This window comes from Toxotes jaculatrix, chromosome 20, assembly GCF_017976425.1.
Source record: "Toxotes jaculatrix isolate fToxJac2 chromosome 20, fToxJac2.pri, whole genome shotgun sequence".
Taxonomy (NCBI): Eukaryota; Metazoa; Chordata; class Actinopteri; family Toxotidae; genus Toxotes; species Toxotes jaculatrix.
This window is the reverse complement of record NC_054413.1, coordinates 5,973,346-5,991,345: the sequence shown is the minus strand read 5'-3', so window position 1 is coordinate 5,991,345 and position 18,000 is coordinate 5,973,346. Positions and strand designations below refer to the sequence as shown.

General features: G+C 39.4%; 1 protein-coding gene across 2 annotated transcripts; it reads left to right on the top strand.

Annotated features, from left to right (window-relative positions):
* Positions 1-210: 210 nt before the first annotated feature.
* smchd1 (structural maintenance of chromosomes flexible hinge domain containing 1) lies at positions 211-17,906 on the top strand. Of its 2 annotated transcripts, none has more exons than XM_041066093.1 (47): positions 211-534; positions 1,676-1,751; positions 1,969-2,106; positions 2,958-3,040; positions 3,201-3,334; positions 3,471-3,585; positions 3,883-4,002; positions 4,085-4,251; positions 4,354-4,447; positions 4,555-4,771; positions 4,859-4,979; positions 5,166-5,355; positions 5,698-5,895; positions 6,054-6,167; positions 6,364-6,470; positions 6,629-6,711; positions 6,844-6,957; positions 7,265-7,336; positions 7,456-7,575; positions 7,659-7,803; positions 7,948-8,050; positions 8,224-8,296; positions 8,582-8,721; positions 9,465-9,593; positions 9,706-9,930; positions 10,073-10,215; positions 10,652-10,737; positions 10,826-10,944; positions 11,897-12,058; positions 12,201-12,326; positions 12,456-12,535; positions 12,705-12,862; positions 12,971-13,086; positions 13,189-13,250; positions 13,432-13,510; positions 13,684-13,815; positions 13,989-14,144; positions 14,228-14,354; positions 14,557-14,676; positions 14,842-14,927; positions 15,047-15,169; positions 15,290-15,471; positions 16,403-16,512; positions 16,937-17,007; positions 17,093-17,261; positions 17,362-17,520; positions 17,631-17,906. In XM_041066093.1, exons 1-47 carry the CDS (start codon positions 367-369, stop codon positions 17,702-17,704), a joined length of 5,886 nt encoding a protein of 1,961 aa, XP_040922027.1. In that variant the 5' UTR covers positions 211-366; the 3' UTR covers positions 17,705-17,906. The 2 variants fall into 2 exon arrangements, with proteins under 2 accessions (XP_040922027.1, XP_040922026.1); XM_041066092.1 differs by having other exon boundaries at positions 1,969-2,127.
* The last annotated feature ends 94 nt before the right edge of the window (positions 17,907-18,000 follow it).

Below are 18,000 nucleotides of genomic sequence, written 5' to 3'. Positions count from 1 at the left end.
TCCGTGGTGGTTAGCCTTACTGTGTGGCTATTATAAAACGAGCTGAAAGGATTGTAATGGATTTTATCTAAATATACCTGTCAGGCGTGGTGCGTTTACGTTCAAACGCGCTTGGCTCGTCTGTTGATGGTGATTGTAATTTAAACGATATGATCTGAACGCAACAGGGTGGGCCCGTAAAGGAGTGAGTGATTGACTGGCACGGACTTATGTTTGCTTAACGTATGTGGTCCACAGTCCAACATAGTAGGTGATGGTGATGCACCTCAGTGGTGGCTGGAGAAATTAGGAAGGAAGGAAGGAGAAGATAGAAGAGTGTTGAATATTTCATAGCTCACAAACTTTAACGTACATGCATCTCAGAAGATGGCAAACACTTTTCATCGTCTCCCAGCTGCGTCTTCCCGGGAGGAAGGGAGACAACTGAGACGGGTCCGTGTCTATGACTGCCGCTCCAAAGACAGAGAGGCTATCTGGACCGAGCTGGAAACGAGCGGTTTGGACTTTAATGGATTTCTTCAAGCTCTGCACAATGTAATGTTATATAACTTTACTTTGGTTTGGGGGTCAGTTTTTAATTTAACAGATTGTCTACGAGAGAGGTCAGAGGGTTTTAGCATATCTTAAATTCAATTTTATCAGTTGTTAACCGTTTTGAATTTAAATTTGTGGTCTTAATTTTAACTTTTAAATTTGATAAGATTTTAGTTTTGTTGTTGTTTTGATTTTTTTGCTTCCCACTAATTATCAAACAGCAGTAGGTTGTTTTTTTTTTTCCCCACTCAAACCTTATACAAATTATTTTGAATACAGGAAGGACAGGTTGGTCAAGGTCAAAAAGTTTTTGCATAGCTTTGATACTGACAGTCTGAAATTTGAATTTATGGCCTTAATTTTTTTTCCCACAACTTTTATACAAATTATTTTGAATAGAGGAAGGGCAGGGTTGTCAAGGTCAAAAAGTTTTTGCATAGCTTGGATACTGACAGTCTGAAATTTGAATTTATGGCCTTTTTAAAAAGGTAATTATTTATTTATATCATGTAATATCAAAAGTGGGAAACCACTTTGTAAGAACTGCTCAACATGCAGTTGAGGACGAGGAAATAAAATGGAAAAAATGCCTTAAAAAGTCAAAGGAGATCACGTAGGAAGCACTTTGGTGCAGCCTGCAGTGTCACGGTGATGTCACAGGTTGCCAGGTTAGACAGGTAGGTAGGCACGTAGAAACTTCTTAATTTATTCCCGTGGGAAAATTTGTCTCACAGCAGCAGCAGAAATGTGAGAAGGAATAGCAAAGAAATAATAAATAAAGAATACAATAAATAAAAATTAAATTCAAAGCATAAAAATATGTGGGATTTATGTGCAGTTTTATGTGTATGCACCATATTGTACAAACAGTGTTTCATTATGTGGTATGGACAAACAGTTCAGTGTTTGGGCTGCAGAAATGTTAGGGAGGAGTTGCCACAGGGTTTTTCTATTAAGCTGCAAGTGGGTGCAGGTGTGGTTTTTCGTTAAGTTTCACTTTGTTATGATTGTACCCCTCCCTGCTGACAAATAATCAAACCAACGACCAGACATGGGTGAATACACAACAATATCAGAGGAAGTAGAACTGACACAACAAAGAAAAATGACTTGCACTTACTTTTAACATTTCTGTGTACAGAAGTTTTCAATCCTCTCCCATGAGGTCTTTGTGTTGGCCACAACGGACAGAACAGTCTTGGATTTTGACAGATTTGGTGAGTAAATCAGTCATTGTGGGCGCAAAAGCAGGCAATATGCTTCCATAAATTATAGGTGAGAAAATTAAGTTTAAAAGCGTGTGTAATTAATAGCTAATAGTTAATGTGTAGTGTAAATGCCATAACCTGTAACCCAGGTTTTTCTGACTTTGTTCTGAATCTGCTGTGATAACATTTGTTTAAATGTTGACTTTTTTTTTTATTATTATTATAGAGGAGCTTCAGGATGGCACTACCCTGTACTTGCTGCAATCTGAGGACCAAGTTCTGCCAGTGGCCACGGAGGAGCACATCATGTTTATGCCTCATTATGATACTTTGATCCGGAGTGGCATGTATGAGTACTACGCAAGTGAGGGCCATAATTCACTACGTAAGTGCTTCTGTGGTTTAAACAAAGGTCATTAAATACTCAAGTTAGTATTCACCCCCTTTGATGGAGATCACCTGAGTGCAGTGAATGTGTCTCAGGTAATTGTAGTATAAAGACACCTGTGTCTGGAAGGTCCAATCAATTAAATCCATGATTAAGAAATGGAAGGAACATGGCAGATATGTAAATCAGCCTAAGGTAGGCCGTCCCCACAAATTTAGTGACCATGCAAGGAGGAGACTAGGAAGGGAGGCCGTCAAGACACCTGTGACTAATCTGAAGGGGCTTCACCAGCTGAGAGGGGAGAGACTCTCTATACAACAACTGTTGCACTGATTCTTCACTAGTCAAGGCTGTATGGGAGAGTGGCACAGAGAAAGCCACTGTTGAAGAAAGCTCATATTAAATCTTGACTAGAGTTCACCCAAAGGCATGTGTGATGTTCCACAGTCAGCTGGGAGAGAGATTTTTGGCCGTTAGCTGACACCAAACGCCGCACATCGCCACAAATGCACCGTCCCCACTGTGAAGCATGGTGGTGGCAGCATCATGCTGTGTGGATGCTTCTCGGCAGCAGGCCCTGGAAGGCAGAGGGTAAAATGAATGCAGACAATGACCTGAAGTATACAGCGAAAGCTACTCAGACATGGTTTAAAGACAACAAGGTGAATGTTCTGGAGTGGCTGAGTGAAAGCCCAGACATCAGTCCAATAGAGAATGGTCAAACATCCGATGGGGTGAATACTTTTTATACGCTCTGTACTTGAGATGGACAGAGAGATTAAGCTGCATAGCATTGCCCTTGACTTTCTACTCATTTCTTTTCCCAGCCTACACACTTGCTGAGCTGATTGACAACGCTCTGTCGGCCACGGCTAAAAACAAAGGAATTAGGATAATAGAGTTACGGATGGTGGGTTATGCAGCTTCATATAATTTGGGAACAATTTTATAAAATCTAAACCTTTTCCATATTTGTTTACTGTTAATGTCGTGTCCACAGTAAGAGTTCAGCTTGTGCCTTTGTTTAGCTAAACCTGTAATATTAACTTATTTCTCTCTGTGTTTTCCAGCTCTTTGATGAAAGCCTTGGTAAACCTGCAGTGATTGTCTTAGATAATGGATGTGGGATGACCTCTAAGCAGCTCAATAACTGGGCAGTGTACAGACTCTCTAAATTTACCAGGGAAAACAACAATTTTGCAAGGTCGGTGTGCTTTACTTTCAGGCTTCAGATTAGTTGTGATTGTCCAAGCTGTGTCCCCATGGCAATGACATCTTTTAGTGTTCAGTGCACCAAATTAGATTATCTTTCTGTTATTTTTGTTTTGTCTTTACTACAGTAAGGAAGAGGGCTATGTTCGTCCTGACCCTGTCCCTCGTAGTCTCAACAGTGATATATCCTACTTTGGAGTTGGAGGAAAACAGGCTATTTTCTACATTGGAGACTCAACCAGGGTAAGTCTTTGGTGAAAGTAGTCAAGAATGCAGCATTATGGCTTTGCTAGAGACAGTAACAGAAATATAAATTTAGTCTTTGAATTCTTCTTTTTCCTGTTTTTTTTTTTCCCGATTGAATAATTAGAACAATTAGTCAAATAACAGAAATTACTGCTGTATTGGCCCAAAAATAAGGCAAAGTTCTTTCTTTGAAGTTATTATATTATTATATATATTCAAATGATTGACTGGGCTGCATATTTTCAGGCAGTGCAGATATTGCAAAATATATATATATTTTTTAAAATTTACTAGATGATCAGCAAACCAGTAGGCTCCCCGGATGTTCATGAGCTGGTTCTGTCGCAAGAGGACTTTGAGAGAAAGGAGAGGAACAAAGAAGATATTTACAGTGGGATCATCAAAAACAGGAAGGTAAAAGCTCTCTTTTAAAGGCCTCTGTTCAGATTCAGTGAATGCATTTCATCATGTATTTCATTTCATCCTCCTTCTGCAGCCCTGTGACTCTTCTCATGTGACTAACGATGATGAGCGCTTCCTCCATACCTTAATTGAAGAGGAATATGGGAAGGAAAGCTTCACAGCCGTGGTCATTACGGGAATCAAGCCTGCGCACATCGCCTTTTTGAAAGATGATTTCGAAGTGTGGACCAGGGAGCTAGCGTAAGTTCATTCACCTGCACCATCTCAAATAAAATCCTAACTCTTTACAGTCCCCAAGTTGTCTGATTGATTTCATATTAAAAACTTTTGTCCATATTTCAGTCACATCTATCACTATTACATCCATGGAGTCAATGGAAATGACATAAGGCACACCTCTGCAAACTCAGACCATCTCTCTAAAATTGACATTCAGGTGAGGCTGTTAAGGTTACAGCAGGGTAATTGCTGATGAGAATGACTTCTACTTCTCCACATCCTGCTTATGGCACCATTACCGTTTCACTCTTCTCTTTAAATCAGGTCACCTTGCGGGAGAAGTCTCCCAAATGTCCCAGCATGGTGAATCTCAGGGAAATTGATGATGACATGCAGACCCTCTACATAAATGCTGCTGAAGACACGTTTGAGTTTAAGGCAACCACCAGACCAGACAATGGCACAGTAGAGGGAATCATTCGGTATCATCCCTTCCTTTATGACAAGGAGACCTTCCCTGAAGACCCACATGTTGCAAAAGGTATACAAACATTTAAATACTGAACATAATTTATGGCATATGACAGCTTTGGATCAAATTGCGTATTTTATTTTGGTCCCTTATCAGCACATTGTGATGATGACGATGACGATTATGAATCTGGAGTCCAACATCAGGCAAAAAGAAAGAGGCCGATCTTTGAGTGTTTCTGGAACGGACGTCTCATACCTTACACCAAAGTGTCTGAGTAAATACGTTTTTTCATTATTTTTTCTTTCTTTTTTTTTTTTTTTTTTTTTTAAGAATGAGGCAGTTTAATTCAGAGATTTTAAAAGTTTACATGTAGTTTAAATATACCCTCCAATTTTAACAGGACCCTGATCACCACTACTCACTGGATCATGTTGGTTTTCTTGTTGTCCCTTTACTGCAGGTTTGATTGGTGTGCCTGGCCCCTCAAAGCAGCAAAGGTGCAGGTGCCTGAAGAGTGTTACAGTCGGTTTTCAGGGGTGCTGTTTACTGACGACAGATTCCAGGTCAGCACGAACAAGCTCACCTTCATGGACCTGGAGCTGAAAGTGAAGAACAAGGAGACTATCTATACACGCGTTGTTAATGGACAGGTGATTATACACATACTTTCTTCTAACAGGCTCTTTGATGATTAGAACTAATTGGAACAGCCCAACACCTAAAAGTTTTTTCTTTGTAGCTCTTGTAGTAGAGGTGGATGTACAGTTTGGATACAAAATTTGGATTGAAAGATTGAAAATATGTTAAGCTTCATGATTATTTCTGTATTGCCCTTGATGTTGCTGACGTTTATCATTGGAAGTGTCCACAGTAAAAATAGTTTTGGTTTTGGATGATTCACTCCTTGATGAAGCCAAGGAGTGAAAAGTCAAAAGTCAAAAAAATCTTAATGCAGCTTCAAGCCATTTTTTAATTAAATAAACTTTCCACAGGAAAAAAGAAGTGACATTCAGAGGGACTTCACACAGTGGCTAAAAAACTGTCATGAGAAGTTGGACAAGCAAGTGAAGTTCCTGGGCTTCAAGGGGATCATAACACGAACAGATGTGTCCACGAAGAAAATGCAGCATCCCTGGGCGACGTTCTCCTCCATTGAAAGGGACGGCAAAAAATTCAAAAGTGGCCAACTTGTGAGCATCTCTTTGTTATTGTTTTTTTTTTTTCCTGAGTGTGCATGTGTGTGTATGTATATATACTTTTATCTATCTATATCTATCTCTCTATCTATTTGTATTATGGATATTTTGTATTCTACTGTATACTGATCCCTGCTCACATCTTCATACAGGTGAAGTCTCAGAAAACAAATCCCATTCTGTATGGTACCTTGGACAGGTTTTTGCTCTATGGAGATTATGACAAAGATGTCTTTGCCACAGGAGGAGAGGTTGAAGTGCATCTGGTAAAGTAGGAATTATGGAGTTCTGTCAATTTATATTTTATAGATTTATAAATCACCTGCTTTTTTTTTTTTTTTTTAAATTAAGTCTCATACAACAAACTGAACAATTGGGGACATTTTTTTAGAAAGCAGATATGATACACTGCAAACAGTGCTTTGTTTTTGCTCTTATTTGACAAACAAATCTGCTTCCTAGGAACCCAAAGAACTGTATGACACAAAAAAGATCATACCCATTTCCAAGATCGACCAGACTGCCGCTGATGAAGCCATCAAGCGACACATTGAAAGTGAGCGTGCCAGGTGAGTAAGCAGCCAGGTGAAATTCTCTTACGCTAACATCTAATATGTACTAGTGTAGCTATTATATGCTTTACTTTGTCTGTTTACCTGCCTAGATGTTGTAGTTTAAGCCTAATGACACTCTGTCAGCTCAAGTAAATGATATGTGGTTGTTCCAGGTTTCCACATACGCTAAAAGTCGAGTGGCCAGATGGTAACCCCTGGCCAGTGAACGCTGTTCGTCCAGCTGGGACTCCGTTAGGTAAACTGCACATCACACCAGTTCACACACCAGTCATCGGTGTGCATCAGAAGGTGCCAATACTGAAAACTGTTTTCTTTCATGGAGCCCATACATCAGTCTGTGTATTGTGTTTAAACATTGATATTTCAGGGGCACTCAAAGTCGAAATTCTGAACATGAAAGGAGAGTCAATGTCCAGGATGCCGACAGTGACCCAGGGGACAGTGGTAAAGCTGAGTGTTAAGCTCAGAGTTGTGAAGCATGGTAAGAATCATCTGTGTCCCAAAAAAAAACCAGCCTTCTAAACTACTAAAGCGTGAATCAGATATTTGTGGATTGTTTTTTTTTTTTTTTTTTTACCAGGAGTCTATCAGGGTCTAAACCTTAAAAATGGGGAGAAAAAAAGCAGCAAATCCTCTTGTCCTCCAATTTTTCACTTGTAAAATTACAAACAAATTACTAAAATGTTCAGCTCCACTTTGTTCTAGCCCTTATTTCTGATGGCTTTCTAGAGTTTGTAACATCAGTTGTTTCCTCTGACTGTAGTACATTCTATTTACCTTTCATTCAGGTAGAGATGGTGCTGTCGTCATGTTTGTTGCCCAGCATTCACCAAAGTGGGGTTTCTGGTTCAGAAAAATTGGTATGTTTATTTTTATTTGTCTTTTTTTTTCTATTGTTGGTTGTTTTTCGAAGGTTTTTTTTCTTTTAATTCTGCTGAAAGATCATATCTCAATTTTGCAAACCTTTCACCTTTGGCAGACGGTCTGTCCACTCCAGGGAAGTATACTCTGTTTCTGGACACCATTATAAACGAAAGTAGTGCCACCCACTTTGGAGGCAGAGCCCTTCCAAGCTACAAACTGGACTTCACCATCAAAGGTAAGGAGAACTGGAGCACTGTCATGTCTGTTATCCTTCTGAATGCCCTAATCAAACACTTCTGCTACTTTTACCCCACTCAGAGGGCAGTGCCGAGAGTTTCGTTATGGACACAGTGAGCTCCACTCTTCGTGTAGGGGTGCCATTCGACATTCCTCTGCAGCTAAAAGATCGTTACGGCAACCCCACAATGCCTCTGCCCGACCTCCAGCCTGTACTCAAATGCAGGTGGGTTACTTCCAATTGGTAAACATCTAGCTTCCGTGGATCTTTCACGAGCTAATACATGAAAAGGTTTATCTTAAATCTTATCATCTCTCCAATTTGCCAAATATGGCAGTTACTGTAACATTATCATTGTCATCATCTTAGTGACCTGCATCTGAGTTATGAGGCAGTGAGCACGAGTGGGACCAAGTTCATCATCAAAGGTGTCAAAGCAAGAGGAAAAGTCCTAAATTACCAACAATCCAAGGTTAGAAAAAAAACATGCTCTCCTGTCAGAATACATAACTTTAGTTGTCTACTAGATAGGTTGAAGGTATAATAATTTATTAATAGAGAGTACACATGAAGGATTTCTTTAAAAAAAAAAAAAAAAAAAAAAAAAAAAACTTCATTTTTTCCATCCTGTATTGTACTTTGCAGACATATGATCTGAAAGTGACCTTTCCTGGCCTGAAAAAAGACACACACAGTGTCAAGATCAGTCTTCTCCCTGGTAAGAACCCATTTATTTATTTAGAGCAACAAATTAGCTGTCAGATATTCATAATAAGACTCTTTGCTGCTATTAAAAACAAAAAGCATTTTCTGTGGATAGAACCTCAAGGGTCATTTAAGATAAGATACACCTTTATTAGTCCCACAATGGGGAAATTGCATCCGTCATAGCCATAGGGCCAATCTGTCAGCTACTAACCTATAAGAATAATTTCTTATATAAGAGTTAAAACAGTTTAGGAAACATTCAGTAGTTTCTCACATGCATTGCAATGATTTTCAGGTAATCCACATTCCCTCCATGTGAAGACAGAAGACAACCCAGTCATTGTCGAGAACGGAAACCCTGTCACGTTTAATGTTGAAATTCATGATGAGGCTGGAAACATCACTGCTCACCCCAAACAGATTGTTCGCTGCCAGGTATGGGTGTGCAGCCGCTCGGAAATTTTGTGTGTATGTCTGAAAATGGCTCTATTACATAAATTGGATTTACAACAGGAATATCTGTGGCACTGGTCCACTTTTCAGACAAACTTACTCAGGAGAAACCTAAATCTTGACATAGGAGGTGTTTTTACAGCAAGTGTTTTGATTCTTCGGGTTTAGCAAGAGGCTGTGTCTCTCATTAAAGTATTGTTAGTCTTGTGTAGCCAGAGTTAATCTTGTATGTTTACCAGCTCTAGAAAAACTCCCAGTGGTAACCATTAAATCGCAATGAAAAGCATCTTTCTGCCAGTCATTTTATTAGAAAAAAAGAAAACCAATATTGTCTTTCACTCCAGGAAACAGAACACATATGTGTTCAGAATTGCTGTTATTGTGGTTTAAATCTTCTAACTTTCCTCTAGACACTTTGCTCTGCCTTGGTTTTGTAAATACCAAACCAAAGACATTTTGGTTTAATTAGTGCTGCTTCTTCATGTTTAGTTTGCACTCTGGGAACATTTAATGGCCGCTATATCTGGTGACTTGAGGGGATGTAAAAGACAATCAGAGCTGGAAGCCATAGAGAAATCTATAGACCTATAACGTGCTGGAAAGTTTCTCCTGTTTTCTCTAATCCATTGTGATCCCAGCTTTCCTTCTTTTTTTTTACAATTGATACAACATATTTTGATTAAACATGAATCACGTATTCAGCGTGCCAGTTTTATCCTTTGCAGGTTCAGGGGCTTCCACCAGTAACGGCTGACTGCAGCAACACAGGAGCAGGGCAGCTTGTGACAAAGCCCATAAACGTGAAAATAATCGTGGGAGAACCACAAAAGCTCAAAGTTCAATTTGGGATGCCTGTAAGTAAAAAAAAAAACCAACAAAAAACACTTTCAGCTTTCTGTCTAATATAACATTCCCTGATTATAACTTACTCATAATGTGTCCATCCCTTCTTTGTTTTTCTACCAGTATCAGAAGAACATAGCATTGGTTGAGAGGGAGCTGCAGGTGATGCCCAGCACAAGAGTCTCCACGATAGAGATCTACAGTGGAGATGATGACAATCTGGTGCTGAAGAACAATGAAAAGATAGAATGGTTGGCTGGAGGCTCATTGCAGAACCTGTTCTATAAGCTGTATGATGAGGCTGGCAGAGAGGTACCTCTCACTGCTGAAATTGCCTCTATGATCAAGGTGTGTTTTAGCATATACAATTCATTATCTTCCGGGTTATTATTCTTTCTCTATCCTATCAAATTATGGAGATGCTTGTTTGGTAAATGTCAGATGTCATTGCCTGGCTTATCGCTGACTTTTCACTCTGTTTGTGCTTAAGGTCAACTGGAAAGCAGATGTTGATCTGGAAGCGTTGGTGCAGGGTAAGCTGCCTGATGTACTGGTGCCCATGCAGGTGGAGGAACAACACTTCTACCAGGTGGCCTACCAAGACCAGAGTGTGTCTGTCTCCTTTACCGTAATGTAAGCCACATCCCCATTTCAAAGCTGTGATTCAATGTTTGCCAACATAAAGGAAAAGGTCATTTTGGGAAATATGCATATATGCCTTTTACCAAGAGTTAGATAAGATTGATACCACTATGTCTGTATATAAAGCTACAGCAATGCAGCTTAGAATAAAGGAGGGAAACTGCTAACATGGCTCTGTCTGAAGGTAACGATATCCATCTGCTATCATATCTGAAGCTCACTTATTTACTCGTTCTGTAAAAACAACAAGCTGCGTTTTGGATGGAGCCAGGCTATTAGTGTCCCCATTTCCAATCTTTCTGCTAAGCCAAGCTAACTGACTCCTGGTTGTGGCTTCATGTGGAGAGGTATGAGAGTGGTATTTCTTGTCTCATCTAACTCTCAGTAAAAAAACGAACGCCTGCATCTGTTCTTGTTTCGTATTTAGACCTCGTCCAGATGAACCAGCACGGCTGAAAGCATCTCTGCACCAAGGCACAGTTCAGCTGGGTAAAACCCTATCGAGAGGCATCAGTGAGTATGAACCTGATGACATGAGAATCTTTTGGTTTTTTTGGATATGGTTTCACACCAGATGAAAAACAGCGTTTTCCTCATGCAGACTTGGAGCTTGTGGACCGGTATGGCAATGCAACCAAGATGCTAACACCCACCTGTGTGAACCACATGACTGTGAAAGCTGAGGATCTGGACAAATCAGCTGTTGCCTTTATATGGCAGGTAAGAACAGAGATACTAAAATTCAAATGGAAACTTAAAATTAAGAGATTAAAGGAATTGTTCACTCTAGGGTTCAAATACAGTCTGTCACTCATGCTCTCTTCATTCTTGCTTCACTTATTCCTAAAAACAAGGATATTTTTGTTTTTCTGTCTACTAAATAGCTCTTTCTAAATAGACCTTTCTCGTCTACCTCTCCTTATCTCAAACCCAGACCATAAAAAAAAAAAAAAAAAAAAAAAAAAACAACAACAGGCACAGGCATGCTTGATAGAGTTCAGCAAACTAAGTAATAAAACTTGAATTACACTAGTAAGGAACATCTCCTAAGATTAAGAACGACTCTCCCTGATCGTAAAGTGAACATTCCTTCTCTGCTTGGGCAACATGGGCGGGGTAGAGAAAAATGCCCATCACAGTTTCCTAGAGCATAAGGCAACATGATTAAATGTCTTATTTTATCTCACCAACAGTGCTAAACACAAAATATACAGTTTACTAAAATAAAGCATAGATTACTTGTAATGTAAGACAAGGAGAAGCAACAAACCCAGTGGTTTAATTGCTTAAGTAATTTTTGCTTGGAAAATGACTTAAGCAATGCATCCACTGTCAAAATAGTTGGCGATTGGTTTTCATTTGGTCACTGAAATACAATGCATTGTTATACAAGATATTAAACTACCAAACAGCATTCAAAATAGTTAAAATCATCACCCTAACCAGCTAAAACATTGAAATTCTGCTTATTTTGCATAAAGAATACTTTTATTTTTCATATTTTAAGCACCTCTTGCTGCTCATACTTGTATAACATTTTTGAGGCAGGAGTATTTTTAGATAAAGGTGCTGATCATTTTCTTTGACTAAAAACATCTGAGTTTCTCCTCCATCACTGTGTAAATGTACTGCAAGTTGATGTAAACATCCTCGCTCTGTTTGTTGAAATCAGGAAAGCAGTAGCTCTGTTGAGGTGACAGGAATACGTTTCCAGTGTGGGACTCCTGGCATCAGAGAGATTTGCTTCACTTACCTGGACTATACGGAGTCTGTCATAATTAAAGTGGCTCCTGGAGACCCTGCACAGCTTAAACTGCTCAGTGGACCTAAGCAGGTAAAAAAAGAAAAAAAGGGTTTTGATGCTTTGATGGCTTCTAAGCTCACAACTGTTATGCACAGTATTTTGTATGTTCAAAAGGTGAAATTAACTATTAAAGCACAGCTTTTTAATTTATTTAATTTTTTTTATGTGCAAGCCTTTACAGGTGTTAAATGACCACAACATCCCCACACCATTCGTCGTCCAAATCTTTGATGAGTGGGGAAACCCCTCTCCAGACCAGAGGGTTGTGGTGGTATTGGCGTCACCACCATTGCTGAAGGTTAGCCTGACCGGGAGTACAAACAGCCCAAGCCCTGTACATTTACACTTTATAAAAACAAATCACTAATGGTCAGGAACTTGTGAGTTGTACAGAGAGATCTAACTGGAGAAATGTTAATGTTTTTAGCTGACGACAGCTGTTACTTCACAACCAGTGAACGCAGAAGGAAAAGCCTCTTTCATGGTTAGCTGTGTGAGCGGACCAAAGTGAGTGTCACCCTTACAAATAATACAAAGAAAACAGTAACATGATAGTAATATTAACATACAATAATGAATAAGGTATATCTAAAATCAGTGAGTTGATGACTGAAATCACTCATAACTAATGTGCCACCAGTTACCAGTGAGTGTCTTTACTTCGTTGTTCCACTAGGGGAAACTATCAGCTGGATTTTCAGGCTTCCTTAAACAGCAAACCCATCCCTGGTCCATCAGTGAATCTCACCGTTTTACCTGACCCCAACAAACCCGTCAGCCTGTCAGTGAAGTATGACACCGCTGCCAAGTTTCCTGCTGGAGGCACATTCCCAGGTTTGTGCCTCTGGTTTCTGCCCTGACACACCCTAATTTGTTTCATTATAAACAGCTGGTTTAGCCCCTGTCTTCTCAGACTAAGAGCAGCTGTGTGTTTCTGTCCAGTGTTCTCAGTGACCGTGGTGGCTGATGATGGTAGCCCGATGACAACTTTTAATCCAGCTGATGTATCCATGTTTCTGTGGGATGGAGTGCCATCAGAAAATAAACCTCCACTAACAGTGAGTGATTTACTAACTAGGCAGAAGGATTGCCACTGATATTTATTTGCTCTTCTTTAAGTAATATTTGTTGAATTATATTCTTCTGCTTTTCTTCTCTAGGCCTCTGAGCTGAGGTGTAGTAAGCCCATTGGGAATGAAAGGAAAGACTGTTTCCACTTTAGGTAGGATGCGTTTACATCCTGTCTGTGTCTGCTCTGTCTTAGCCATTGCAGGATTTTTAAAAGGAATAGTTTGACATTTTTGGCAAACATACTTTTTTGCTTTCTTTCACAGAAGATTGGTATTACTCTCATATCTGTATGGTAAATATATAAATCTAGTTTTTGTGCGTTTTCCTCTCAGGGATAAAGAAATCCCAAGACATGCTGGAGAGCACACCATCCAGTTTTCTCTGCGCAACGGAGTCCTGTTCAGTAGTCAGGTTGGTTGAACCTAAAATCTGTAAAAACAAGTTAAACATTAAATATAAAAACATTTCCAGACACTTTCAAACACTCAAAACATATGGGGAGTTGTGTTGAGTTGCTGTTGAGGGCTGTAGGCCACAATCAATGAGAGAAATGACTCACCTCAGCACTGTTGCTTCTCGCCTAGATTACTATAAATGTGGTGGCCAATCAGCCTGCTCAGCTGAGACCCGACGTCCAGCCACAAGCCCCAGTCGTTTCCTGCTCCAAGGACATTGCTTACCGAACCTTGGTGAAGAATATGACACTGAGGATTATGGTGAGCTGTTCGAAAAACTTGTCGGCCTTTCATCACTGATGTTTACCTCTTGCAAAAGGAATAGTCTCAGCTTTCTAGTTAGATATGTGGATTTTAAAGCTGTAGTTTTGGTGGTTTGTCAGCTGGTTTTTGTAACGTGATTTAACTGAGTTGCCTTGATTGATTGATTCCAGGACTCATATGGAAACCCAGCAGGGAAGGACCTGAACGGGAAGGTGGTCGTATCTATAACTAGTTCTAGTGGTGATGGCAAAAAAAACCTCCCTCTGTTTGAAGGCAATATCAACAGACCCTCTATTAACCTGATAGAGGGAAAGGTCCACATCACTGTGAGTAACCATTCCTTGCAGAGGAGATTTATTTGGGGATTTAAGGGATCTGCATCTGATAATTGATCTCTTACTCTGCACAGCATTTGGCTATCATGGAGAAGAGCCCTGGTGAGGATGGCAGCACATACACCCTCCTCTTCACACCTGAGGTGCCAAAGGTTCCCACTCCTCTGGTTCCTTTTGAGCTCACCTTTCATTTTTACAATGGTATGATATAAAAAAAGAAAAGTTCATTAACAAAGGCCTACAGCTGGGCTGAAACTGGTGCATAGATATTAAATCTGACAAAAAAAAAGAGACAAATATCTGAAAAGCTTGGGCAAATAAAACTGAAACTACCTGTTTGTTTCCCAGTTTGCTTTAGCTAACATTTTAAAGTTTGTCACTTGTTTATCTTTTTCCATTTTAGATGCTGAGAACCAACAGAAAATGTGTATGCTGTTTAAGAAGAAAACTGAGCTCACTGCAGATCTTGCTAAACGTAAAAGCCTCATGAGTGATTACACTGAATACCTCAGTATGCTGACAGGTAGGATTTCACCCTCTTTTTTTTTTTTTTTTTTTTTTACATTTTCTTAAAAAAAACTGATAGTATGTATATGCATGTTGTGTGTGTGTGCAATGTGCTGCCATGTTTGTTTGTGTCTGTTATTTGTTTTCGAATTCTCTCTAATTGAAAGTTCTTCCATACCAGAGCAATGCCTGACTACAAGAGGCAAAGAGGCTGAGCTCAGAAATGTGCTGATCAAAAAGAATGTGCAAATAGCACAACATGAATCTGTAAGTTGTCGATTCTTACCCCTTCACACCTTACCCCCGTATAAGTAGAAACGCTGATCCCCTATATATATATATTTACTGGCAGGTGATATTATAAATATATTTTTAATTCTTCGTAGAGCCCAGAGGTTGACAGACTCCTAAAAGAGAAGATGAAGAAAGCTGAGACAATTCTGAAAATGCCCAGAAGAGTCTGCTCAATCCGTGACAACTTCAAGGGGCAGCAGGATGTTTTGGGAATGGTAATATCATAGGAAAGAAGGATTTTAATGTGTGAATTTGAGCTGAGTGGGGAAAAAAGACAATGGGACATTTATTTTCCAGAGCTGTGTGTTTTTACCCGTTTTACCTTTTGAATGCAGGTTGGTCACTTGGCCTACGTGGAGGACGACGCTGCTGCGAGAGTTATCTCCTGGCACATCGGGGGTGACATGGACTGTGTCATCACCAAAACAACAGCAGCAGCTCGGAGGATCTATGACGACACCCAGGGCAAGCAGCAGGTCATGGCCCTCGACAGCGTGTATGTGACACCGCTTAACAGGTACACCTTTTGAGACAGTGGTAAATTAAATAAAGCTCAAGCCTTTTCTGACAATACAAAGTTCAATTTGGAAGCATTGAGTTCCTGCAATTTAAAGCTGTACTTGTGTGTGTTCATCGAGCCTAAGACCTTGTTCATACTGCACCTTGATGTGCCCATCATTCATTTCAGTTTCGCTGATAGTATCTGAGAAGCTTTCCTGGTGATATTCCTGTGTGTCTTTGATTACAGTCTACCCCCAGCTTTCTAACAACAGTAATTTAAAGATCTTGTGCAGCACCCTCTTACACAGGCTGTCTAAAACTAGGCAACATGGACACCTACAGTGAAGTCCTTTTTTCATTCATTAAGCTAGATAAATTTCAATTCAATGGAAATTGTATGTAAATTAATACATGTTTTGGAAACTTGCACATAATAGGAAAATACAGTGTAAATTTAAGGTCTGTTTTGTGATATAAGACTTAATAAACAAAGTTCTTTCCTTTTGATTTGCAGTATAAATGATGGTGACTATAATTATTGTTATCAAACATAAGAGCTGAGAACAACTTCCTGCTGTTCTTTGGTGTTTTCTGTGCTGGTGACGTCACTTAAAGGATCATACCACCACTGTTGCATGTTTTAGACAGTTTTGACGAAGTACATTTAACATTACAACTATTCGATCAATAGATAAAATAATCAGACAGAAATTAAATTGTTAACAACTTCCTGGAACAGCAGGAAAACAGGAAAAACAGTTACAAATCAAAAAATTATGAATTTAAAAATGTAAAGTATACTGCACTTCACGATCTAAATCTTTCAACACCAGTATAACGCTTTTAAAACAAAGCTGCGAACAATGCAGGGTTTGATTTTGCTTCTTTTAGAGCAAAATTTCAGATCTTCCCTGAAGTCTCTTCACTGAAATTTGAATTGCTTGCAGACCACTGCCACACATAAGAAATGGCCACATGCTCTTTAATCCCCATGGGAATCCGGTCTACGCCAGAGATCTCTTGATTTACCCCCAAGACAGTGAGAGCTGTGACATGGGTGAGCTGGATTTCCCTTGCTTTTCAAAGTGGGTTTTGTTTTTTTGTTTTTTTTTTTAAGCACAAGTATCTGTGGTTTTCTAGAGGTTTCCCAGGTCTATCTGTGTTGGCTGTTAGGGTATTTGCGCCACTTCTGTTGAGTTTTGGGTAAATGGTTCCACCTGGGATCTAATGGAGTTTGAGGGGTCCCTGATGGGGGGGGTATACATAATTTGCCTTTGTCAAGCTTGTTTACAATGTAAGATAAATATCTGGTTTCAAGTTTTGTTTTTTTCAAGTTTTTAAATGTATCATTAGCCATCTCTAATAATTCCCTTTAATCTCTTCTCAGATTTTACTGATTTTGGATGTTTTTCAGTTGTATAATCAGTGTTTAACTTTGTTACAACGGGTCTGAACGTTTTCTCCTTGTTTTTACTTTTCAGCGTTTAAAAATATCCTCGGAGATGCTATTCTGATTGATGACCTGGACTCTGCAAACCACTACAGACGGGCAGTGAGTGATGCTTGCTGACAGAGCAGTACCATAAGTTTACTGGCCCGTTGGTTACTGTTCCTCTAAATTTTGCTGTTGCTTACAGGTGGTGCAGAACAAGACACATTGCCCCACCATACTGACCAGGGACGGGGACAGGATCAGTGCCAAGGGCAAATTTGGAGGTGCACAGAACAAAGCTCCACCAATCAACGCATTAAAAGTGTTTGGAGCCCCCCTCCCACAGGATTACAACACTCTTATGGAACAAATAGGTGACATCTCTCATAGTCATACTTTAAGTTTATTTTTTGTGGTCGTGTTCAGTCAGATTGTGCTTTAATGTCTCTTTTTTTTTTTTTTTTTGATGGATAGAACTACTCCGTCGGTACCAAACAGCTCTGCAAAAGAGAGAGAAAGCAGAAGAGGAGCGTGAGGAACATTTAAAATTCATGGGGTCTCCTGAGATGCTGAAAAAGGAACAAGATATAGAGGAGATAAAGAAGCAGCTGGATGAGATTGAAAGACAACTTGGTATGTTGTCTACCTGTTAGTAAGGGCAGGAAACAAATTACAAGCTTTTTTTTTTGCTTTTAATTGTTTTTGTATTGTTAATTTCTAACTGGTCTTTGTTCTTCTTTTAGTGTCTAGCCCCGTCAGACCAGTGAAGCGGGGTGCTGGACAGCCTTCTGGCATCATTGCAAAAAGAGCAAAATAGAAATCTACCTCAGAGGAGGACCTGAGCCAATCACTTATCCTTTATTGGAATTTTCTTTTCTTTTTTTTTATTTCTGGGTTGATTATGCTCTTGTCATTTTTAAAAAATGTTTTATTAGAAATTTTTCTTTATATTTCAACATTTGTGTAATGCTCAAGACAAAATTATGTGTAAAAATGTCCTATAAAAATATATATTTACTCTCTAAGACTTGTCTATACCTGTGTCCTTATTACTGTTTAACTTAAGCGAAACACAAAACTAACATTGATAGTTCTCAGCAGACACACTGACAG

Bases quoted from the DNA above. Each gene is read 5' to 3' on its own strand.
- smchd1 (XM_041066092.1), top strand. From the start codon at position 367: ATGGCAAACACTTTTCATCGTCTCCCAGCTGCGTCTTCCCGGGAGGAA. The intron at 10,216-10,651 runs GTAAGCCACATC...TTTCGTATTTAG, and splicing joins TCTGTCTCCTTTACCGTAAT to ACCTCGTCCAGATGAACCAG. The intron at 14,355-14,556 runs GTATGATATAAA...TTTCCATTTTAG, and splicing joins CACCTTTCATTTTTACAATG to ATGCTGAGAACCAACAGAAA.